Source organism: Malania oleifera, chromosome 5, assembly GCF_029873635.1.
Source record: "Malania oleifera isolate guangnan ecotype guangnan chromosome 5, ASM2987363v1, whole genome shotgun sequence".
NCBI lineage: Eukaryota > Viridiplantae > Streptophyta > Magnoliopsida > Santalales > Ximeniaceae > Malania > Malania oleifera.
The window spans coordinates 74,529,117-74,539,749 of NC_080421.1; the positions used below are offsets into that span (position 1 = coordinate 74,529,117).

Sequence of the window (10,633 nt, forward strand, 5' to 3'; positions counted from 1 at the left end):
CAATTGCAAATTCAAGGCAAAAGGCAATGATAGAGTTAGGCTAGTCTTAAGTGGTAAAAGGGTAGATGCTTTATATAAAATAAAAATCAAACTTAGTGTATCCAAGCAACCACAAGCCAACTTCTAACTACAAAAATCATAGTCCCAACTCTGTTCTTTATAGTGAATACTTCTTTCTAGGTGAGAATTTTCTCCACAAACAGAGCATAAAAACAACAATGTCGTATTTTCAACAAAACCACTAGCAACAATGGGACATAAGGCATGAATTCAATCAAGTTTTAGAAAAATTTCTAGCTTAGTTCACTGATTATGAGTTTTTGAAAAGCGCCCTCAAGAATCATTTGAAACCCAACAAGAGAGAGTATTCAAAACTCGACCTTTCCATCCTTGCAGCACCCATTGGCCATCTTTATCAATCAAGAAATCTTTGTGGTAATTAGATTTTACCTTAGCCCTCAATGTGTTCATAAGTTCTTTGCCTAGTCGGAGCTGCCTAAACCCGGCTTTCATATTTTGAACCTTCCATTGCTTGTATGTTTGGGGTCTGAAAAACCTCATTGAACCCTCACATGCTATAATATTCATAATTAGCATCCCATAAAAGTCTCTTTCAAATATCAATCTGTCTTGACTTTCACGGGTAAAATTTGTATCCATCATGTCAAACATTGCCAAGTAGTAGAAGAGTGTCTCTCGAAACCGTGTAACAAAGAAAGGGACATTATAATGTCCATTCACAACACCATGAATGAATATATTTGGGTTTATCTTCCGGATTAAGTTTAGAATAACATCTCTCGGACTATTGAATGCAATAATCTCGTCAAACACAGTCTCAAGCCGGAATATGCAGTTAACAATGATGACCTCATTTTTGTCAATCTTGAGGTCATTAGCTTGGATGGTTTCCCATTTCTTTACTATAGAATTATACTCAAATGGGACATTAAAGCGCTTACAATAAGTTGCTAGACGGCGGCCAGTGTCCTCAACTATTCTTGCTGAGCGAAAACCTTGTCTGGGAAACTCTATACCCGTAAGACGAAGCATGGGAGGCCCACCAGCCAAGGTTGAGAGATCTTGGATAATCATGGGCCATTGGAACCCATAAAGGATACCAAAATCTATAATATGAATCACCCTCGCCTTTTTTGCTAAATTTAGAATGTGGTGATGTGCAAAATAAAAACAGAGCCTTCTAATTGGACAGACTGAAACAAAAGACCGGTAAGCTTTCAGCATGGCCGCAGCTGATGGTATCTTAGAAAACAAAACAGCATAAATTTGATTGCCAGTGCCCGCCAAGCGTGCTTCGAGGGCATTGGCAAAATAGTGGGCACACCTCTGAAACCCATTTCCGAAGGGAGAAGAGTGCTGTTTAATCTGCTTCAGTCGTTGGTTTGCAGTTCTCCAATCTTCAGCAGCAATATCCTGAGCACACTGAACAAGATAAGCCCTCAAATCAACTAGCTCTTCATTTCCTATTCTCCTTGCTCCCTTCCCAGGGTTAAAACCACATGCTTCCACATTCTGCACCGGCAACGATTCGCTTGTACTACTGTCCGGCAACGACTCAACAGTATTCTTAGTTTCTTCAGGTGGAAAGAGAAAAACATTGTCAAGCATCTCTGATAACTCGTCCTCTTCGCCTGAAACCGCCAACTGCTTTCTTCTCCTCCCTTCTTCTTCATCCGTATCCTCCCTTTGATGATTCTTCTTTCCCCTCACGACAGCAGGCGAATACTCCCTGTCATCCTCCTTTGCATCAGGACTGTCATCGTCCTTGGACGACTTTGGAGTTAACTTGGTGTTAGAGTTTTCCAAATTAACAAGTAGAAGATTTTCACGAGGAAGGAACTTGCTAGCTTCCTCTTGGCCTCTTTGAAACTGCAATTTGTACTTGTCCTCGCTAATAGTATTCCAAAAATTAAGTGTACTTAGAAAAGGCGGATGCATTTCGAAACTCCCACTGAGCCCGCCTTTCATTTCTGAAGTGTTGGACTGAGAAACAGAACAATTGCTAGTGGTACCATTACAATCAGGGCAAATATTATTAGGACAGCCGAGAGTGCGTGGGTGGGCAGGGGAGGGAGGATACTTCTTACCCATAGCTTCGTACAACGGTTTCTCGATAGCTCGGCGAGCCGCATGGTCGAGCAACAAGCTCCCCTCCTCGTCCAGGTCGTCTTCCATAAGCATTTGCTCTATGTATTGGAAAACTGAATCAGAAAAGCCATCGTCGACGGCGGAATCTACATCTGGATTCGCAGTCGATGTCGGAGCCATATACCCCAGGGCTTGCTCCGATGGAAGGGAAGACAAACCCATGAAGTTGGTATCAAACAGTAGTCACTGAAAGTGAGTCTGTTCGTGAAAAAACCAGGGCAATGGTCAGCCGGCGTAGGCTCTGTCATCATTCATTTTGAACCTGTTTATGCAATTGCAGAAAATAATTAATAAAAAAATTCCCCAGAGTTTGATTGCAAACTCTTTCGAAAAGAGTTAGAAGACTTCTTTATGAATCAAAGTAGAGAGAGAAGTAGAAAAATGAGCAAAGAGGAGGACGAACGAACTTCTTTCGAAAAGAGTTAGAAGACTTCTTTCCAAAAGGATGAGAGGATGGACGAAGGTTGCGTCCGGGGAGGAGAGAGTTTCAAAATCACTGATCTTGTTTGTCCCCCTGCGCTGCTTTCATGGGTCAATGGGCCGTAGTGGTTGCCGGGCAAAAGTTAATTGATTACTTTTGTCGTAATGTAATTAATGAAAGGGTTAAAATTTAGTAAAATGATAATCTACTCTCATCTTTTCTTAAAACTATAAAAAAAAAAAATCTCTTATAATTTAAATTTAGTAACAAGGTAAACCTTAAGCTAATTATCTATTAGTGTTATGTACATATGAAAAAATAAATAAAATGATAATTTTGTTCTTGATATAAATATGTCAACATAATTTAATTATTTAAAAAAAAATACAAATATATGTAAAATAAATAATTTAATAATTCAAAAAAAATATACTCAAATAATTTTATTGTTTCAAAAGTTATATACAATTTACATACAAATTAAATGACCAAATCTATCTTTAAAACTAAAATATAGTTTTAAAAACAATTCAAATCAACCAGCTAGTCAAATTGTATTGTTGTTTCGCTCACCGGATACACACAGCAGAAACATACGATCACACACAAATCAATCAACAACCATCAATGCAATCAGTCGATGATGAAATATATGCAAGAATCAAGCAAACAATAATAAAAAGAATAAAAAACACAATCAGAATGCACAAGATTTACGTGGTTCGGTAATACCCTACATCTACGGGAGTAGCACTTCGATTTTCACTATGAATAATGTCAAATCTACAATCTTTGGATTATTGATTAAGTGTCAAAGTTGCATAATTAGGTATTTAAATGTCATATTTTCAACAAAACCACTAGCAACAATGGGACATAAGGCATGAATTCAATCAAGTTTTAGAAAAATTTCTGGCTTAGTTCATTGATTATGAGTTTTTGAAAAGTGCCCTCAAGAATCATTTGAAACCCAATAAGAAAGAGCATTCAAAACTCGACCTTTCAATCCTTGCAGCACCCATTAGCCATCTTTATCAATCAAGAAATCTTTGTGGTAGCTAGATTTTACCTTAGCCCTCAATGTGTTCATTGTTAAATTATAAAGTCATTTCTTGCACTTAAAATCTAAATAGGGGTTGTACTATTTATATGGTGGCTATACTATTCATTTGACAGCTTTGAAATGGAGGCTTACAAAACCCTTGTAAATAGGGAAGTGGTGGTGAAAGAAGATATTCATCCCAAGCATCTCCAACTCCACCTTTAGAGAGAGAAACCAAGTACTCTCCTGCAAAGTGTCTCTGTTGTAGCCTGTGTTTCTAGTTTCTCCTAATTTGAGAGAAGTTGTATCATTATTTTTCATAGTGGATTCCTTCTACTCTTGCCTATGGTTTTTCCCTCGATTTGTTTGGGGGTTTTCCACGTAAATCTTGATATCAATTCCTATTTTCTTATTTCTTATTTTAGCTGTGTGAAACTATTCCTACACATTCAATTTCCTAACAGTGGTATCAGAGCCTTGGGTTACGGCCTTTGGGTTGGGGTTATTATTCACGGTTACTAGTCATGCGTGTCACCGGATACTTTTACAATATTGTGAACGTATACGAGAATTGTTCAAGTATACAGTTTCATTCATTTATGATACTGTTCACGTATACGGTATTGATCACGACGAAAAAGTGGGAGCCGGTTTAGTGGAGGACTGATTTTATCTACTACAATGGCAGCAAAGTACGAAATTGAGAAGTTAAATGGGGGTAATTTCTCCCTTTGGAAATTAAAGAGGAAAGCGGTCTTGAGAAAGGACAATTGCTAAGCGGCAATTAGAGACAGACCAACAGGGATAACTAAAGAAAAATGGAATGAGATGGATGACAATGTTGTGGCTAATCTTCATCTAGCATTAGCAGATTCAGTGTTATCAAGCATTGCAGAGAAGAAGTCAGCAAAAGAAATTTGGGATGCACTAACAAAGCTCTATGAGGTAAAGTCACTTCACAATAAGATCTTCTTAAAGAAGCAACTATACACTCTTCAAATGAGTGAGTCCACATCGGTTACGGACCACATCAATAATCTTAATACGTTGTTCTCCCAACTGACAACGTTATGCCATAAGATTGAGCAAACTAAACAAGCGAAGCTTCTACTCCAAAGTCTTCCAGATTTGTATAATCAACTCATCATCAACATTACAAATAATATTCAGTTAGATAATCTATTCTTCGATGATGCTGCAGTGGCTGTTCTAGAAGAGGAATCCATATGCAAAAACAAGGAAGACAGATCGTCCAGTTCTTAACAAGTTGAGGCACTACCGATGATGAGAGGAAGATCAATAGAACGTGGCCCTAGTGGGAGTCACAATCATGGTAGATCAAAGTCAAGGAGTAAGAAAAATTTTAAATGCTACAACTGTGGCAAAAGGGGGCACATCTCGAAGGATTGTTGGCATAAGAAGAAGAATGCAGGGAAAGCTCCTAAGGAGAATACTTCTCAAGGATGCACTGTGAGTACTTCCAGTGATGGAAAAATCCTGTACAGCGAAGCGGAAACTATCTCTAAAGGTGGTAAGAAACTTTGTGATGTATGGATCATGGATTTAGGAGCAACTTGGCACATGACCTCTCGCCGAGACTGGTTCCACTCTTATGAACCTATTTTAGGCGGATCTGTATTCATGGGTAATGATCATGCCTTAGAGATCGCTGGTGTCGGTAATATCAAACTGAAGATGTACGATAGTACGATTTGCACTATTCAAGGGGTACGACATGTGAAGGGCTTGAAGAAAAATTTATTGTCTCTTGGACAGTTAGATGACCTTAAGTGTAAGACCCTTATTGAAAATGGGATCTTGAAGGTTGTCAAAGGCGCGCTTGTATTGATGAAAGCAGAAAAGATCGTGGCAAATCTATACACATTACTGGGAAATACTATACAACATGGAGACACATCAGTTGTATCAACCCAGGAAGAATCAACGATAATGTGGCATCGAAACTTGGCCATATGTCTGAACGTGGTCTGAAGATTCTTTCAGAACGTAATCTTCTTCCTAGGCTCAAATCAGTAAGTCTACCTTCCTATGAGCATTGTGTTACAAGTAAGCAGCATACATTAAAATTTGAAAGATCTACTGCCAGAAGCAAACACATTCTAGACTTGATTCATTCTTATGTATGGGAATCACCAGTTCCATCCCTAGGAGGAGCACATTATTTTGTATCATTTATTGATGACTATTCTAGGAGATTATGGGTGTATTCAATCAAGAGGAAGTCATATATGTTTCTAGTGTTCAAAGAATTCAAAGTGCAGGTGGAACTTGAATCTGGAAAAAGAATCAAGTGCTTAAGGACAGATAATGGAGGAGAATATAAAGACAGCAATTTTATTTCATTTTGCAAGTAAGAGGGTATTCAAAGGCAGTTCACTGTTGTGCATACACCTTAACAAAATAGCGTAGCAAAGTATATGAACAGAACCATATTGGAAAGGACTAAAGCCATGTTGAAGACTGTAGATCTAGCCAAGTCATTCTGGGCTGAAGCAGTCAGAACCGCTTGTTATGTGATAAATCGGTCATCGTCAACAGCAATTGGTTTGAAGACACCAATGGAGATGTGGATTGGTAAGCCAGCCCAATATTCTTCTCTTCACATATTTGGATGTCCTGCATATGTAATGTATAATGCCCAAGAAAGAACTAAACTGGACCCAAAGTCCAAGAAATGCATATTCTTGAGTTATACTGACGGAGTCAAGGGGTATCGCCTGTGGAATCCCACTGCCCGCAAGGTAGTAGTCAGCAGGGATGTGATATTTGCAGAAAATGAAATGCAAAATAAAGAAAACAACAGCACTTCGAAAACGACTATTGTTCAGATAGAAGAAAATAAAGATTCTTCTGAAGCTGCACCAGAGCATAAGGAACAAGAACCAAATGAGGCCAATGATACAGAAGTTTGACATTCAGTACGTGAAACAAGGAAACCATCATGGCACTCAAATTATGTCATGGCAAGCAATACTGCGTATTGTCTTCTAACAAAAGATGGAGAGCCATCAACTTTCCATGAGGCTATTAGTAGCACTAATGTTTCTTTGTGGATGACAGCAATGCAGGAAGAAATTGAAGCCTTGTACAGAAATAATACATGGGAGCTTGTTCCATTACCACATGGACGTAAAACCATTGGAAATAAATGGTAACGATCAGGTGGAATGATATCGTGCAAGACTGGTAGTGAAAGGGTATGCTCAGAAAGAAGGAATTGATTTTAATGAGATATTTTCTCCAGTTGTTAGATTTACTACTATCAGAACTGTATTGGTTATGTGTTCTATGTTTGATTTATATCTAGAGCGAGCAGTTAGATGTGAAATGTAATGACTCGAATAATAATAATGTAATTTAAATAAAGCGAAAGGGAAATTATCAAGGCCTCGTCGACAAACACAGGGGATTCGTCGACGAGAAAATATCGAGAGAGGTTTTGGGAAGTCTAAATTTCCTCGACGAGGAGTGGGCTACGTTGACGAAATTATTAAAGGACTCGTCGACGAGATGATGTGGCTCGTCAACGAATCCAGCCCTATAAATAGTGAAAAACTCAGATTTTTTATGAAATTCAGCGTAGAAACTCCCTCTCTCTCCTTCCTTCGGCTCCCTCTCCTTCTCTCTTCAATTTCGAGCCGAATTTCTACCAGTTTGACGATCTAAAGTCACTACGACGCTTCTGGAGAAGTTCTCTCCATATCTGCCGAAGTGGATCGTCAGTGGAGCTGAGTTGAAATTCGTCCCTAAGTTGAGATAAGGCTTTTAATGCCAAATTTGGTCTTTCCGTAGTTATAAAAAAGGAAGAAATACTGATGTTTGGTTCTGAGGGTTGTCGTTTTTAGGGCTTTGATCAGAAAACCCTACGGGTGTTAGAGTAGGATATATTAGGGGCTTTCTCAGTAGACAGGTAAGGGAATAAATTAAAGCAGTAATTTTTCACACAAAATACTATTATTTATGAGCAAATTGATTTTCTGAAAAATATGTACGATATTTGAATATTATGGAATAAATACATATTTGGGAAAATACTGCTGTTGTACAGGAATTATGATTTTAGAATGAAATGTATGATTTATCCAGCTTTGTGTGGCATGAATGTTATTTTTCATGAAAAGTATTATGATATGAAAGATGTTACGAGTAAAGCATGTTTTCAGGAGTTATGAAATAATGCGATGCATTATAGTTTTGAAAATACGTGATAATTGATTTATTTTCAAAATGATATGTATGAGATATTCGGCGCAAGGCCGTGTTTTGCGTATGATTTCGGCACAAGGCCGTATTTATGAAATGTTCGGCATGAGGCTATATTTATGAAATGTTCAGCATGAGGCCGTATTTATGAAATGTTCGACACGAGTTCGTATTTATGAAATTATGAAAGATGCTATATTATCATGTATTATATGTAATCAGAACCCGAATGTTAGTTTAGTTCAGTTCAAAAGCACGGTACCGTAGCTTATAGATCAGATATCTATGATCGGGTTGGTGCTAACCACCCCACGAGGGGGTGGGTGATGGATAGTCGATGTGGCTTTTAGTAGAGCGTGGACGTCCACCTGGTAGTTTGGACTAGGGTGTGGTGGGCCCATCATACTTACAGACATTTTTGACTCGGCAGTGGTCGGCCAGCCATTGTCAGGTCCCACCTTCAGGCTGCACAACCCGTCATGGGGGGTAATACATGATATCAGCTAGCTATTCATCTTGGGTATGTTTTCAGTATTATCAATTATAACAGATGTTTTATATATGATATGATTTATTAGCAAATATGAAAATAAATGATTATTCAGTATGATATGATGAGTGTTTACAAATATATGAAATGTACTGTATATGTATAATTGTATTAAATGTTCATGTTGCCACACAGCTGTATTTAGTTTATTTTCCCTTACTGAGAAGTGTCTCACCCTCGAACCTAATTAATTTTTTGGGAGACCTTGAGAGACCGGCGGGTCATGGCCGCCGTTGAGCTTATTGAGTTACTCTCTAAGAGGGTAAGATTTTGTACTAGGATCAAGATTATGTTGTTGTAAGATCCTAGGTCTATTTGGATGTTTTGGAGATTGTGTTCAAATGCTATATTTTGGGAATATAGTAGACTTTGGTATTATGTAATTAATGGATTGATGGATGTAAATTATTTTTACCGCTGCTTAGGTTTCCGCTGTTTATGTCAGGCTATCCCCGCTACCCACGGGTTCGGGTTGATGTTATTATTATTAATGTTTATTATGTGATAAGTTAAGCAGGACGTTACAGTTTGGTATCAAAGTCTAGGATATTAGGTTCTGTAGACTCTAAAGTGTAGCAGTAATAATACTAGAGTATAGGATAAAGGGATTTGAGGTTTGGTTTTGTAGTCTAGATGCAGGACTTCTGTGGTGGTTTCTGTGATTTTTCTAGGGTGACGATTTCAGGAAAGTCATGGTAAACTATCGTCGGGTTGGGTATCTAAGTTGTAGGATTGAACCTTGAATTAAGATTAGGAGTGACGAATTAATTAGGAGAAAATATTATATGAGTTGGATGATATGTATAGAGAAGGGGATTCTAAGTTAAGTTACTTGTTTTTCAGGATGGACCCTGGTGACAACAGTGCCCACGCTAGTGAGAGTGAGGGTGCTGGACCCTCAGGCGCTGCGAGTTGTGATTCTGATGCAATCTTACGCAGCGTAGCATAGAAAGTCATGGTTGAGATTGCCAGAAGTTCAAAGGAGCAGGGGGGGTCCATCTGTAGGCCATGGTAGCTCGATCGAGAAGTTTATTAGGATGATTCCTCCGGCTTTCTCAAGAGGGATAGATCCTGCAGTCGCTAAAAACTGGGTGCAGGAGATAGATAAAGTGTTTGCAGTACTGTAGTGTTCAAAGGAGCAGAGGGTACTATTTGCCACATATAAACTGACTGGAGAGGCCGAGAGATGGTGGTCGGCAGTGAGATTATTAGAGCAGCAAAGGATTGTACCTGTGGAGATGACGTGGGAGTGGTTTAAAGAAAAATTCTTTGACAGGTATTTTCCAGCCTCGTCTAGTGAGGCTAAGATTGAGGGGTTCCTAAATTTGAAGCAGGGACAGCTGTCAGTGCAGCAGTACGTGGCGAGATTCATAGAGCTATCTCGCTTTGCCCTGTACATAATTCCAGATGAGGTGAAGAAGGTACGATAGTTTGAAAGAGGCTTAAGGAGAGAAATATACAAGCAGGTATCAATACTGAAGTTGCAGGACTTCGCCGAGCTGGTTGACCAAGCCACTATAGCAGAAATTGGTGATCAGATGGAGGCCGAGGAGCAGAGACAAAAGAAGAGGTCCACACCTTCTGGTTCCCAACAGGGGGTCGGACGTGGTTCGTGGAAGAGGGGTGGCTACTATAGAGACCGGAGGCAAAAGACCAAGAATCGCGATTTTCAGGGTGTATAGCCATCTCCAGCTTGCCCGTCGTGCGGGAAGAGACACCTGGAGGAGTGTCATGCCGGATTGGGTGTTTGTTACCAGTGTGGGGAGCCAAGGCATGTGATGTAGGATTTCCAGGCTCAGAATGGTGCAACTCTTGCTCCTGCTCCAACGCCTGCTTGAGGAGGCTACCAGGCACCACATAGAGGCCAGCAGAGGAATATGGCCCAACTAGTGTTTTCTCTTTAACGCCAAGCGATGCTGAGGCAGCCGGAGACGTGGTGACAGGTACAATTAATATGTTTACATTTAAAGTTATTACACTTTTGGATTCTGGTGTCACACACTCGTTTGTGTCCTTGGGATGTGTTAAATTGTGTGGGGTTGAAACGCAATCACTAGATGTCGGATTATTAGTGGTTACACCAACCAGGTCAGCGGTGAGATGTAGTAGGGTACTCTATGGTTGTCCAGTTTATGTTCAAGGGAAGATTTTATTTGCTGATTTGGTGGTGCTGGATATGCATGGGTTTGATATCATCTTCGGCATGGATTGGCTAGCAGCTAATTCT

The 10,633-nt window shown here is 39.4% G+C and overlaps 1 protein-coding gene across 1 annotated transcript; it reads right to left on the reverse strand.

Annotated features, from left to right (window-relative positions):
• Positions 1-333: 333 nt before the first annotated feature.
• On the reverse strand, positions 334-2,289 carry LOC131156006 (scarecrow-like protein 14). The gene has a single exon (XM_058109461.1). It carries the CDS (start codon positions 2,287-2,289, stop codon positions 334-336), a length of 1,956 nt encoding a protein of 651 aa, XP_057965444.1.
• Between the last annotated feature and the right edge of the window lie 8,344 nt (positions 2,290-10,633).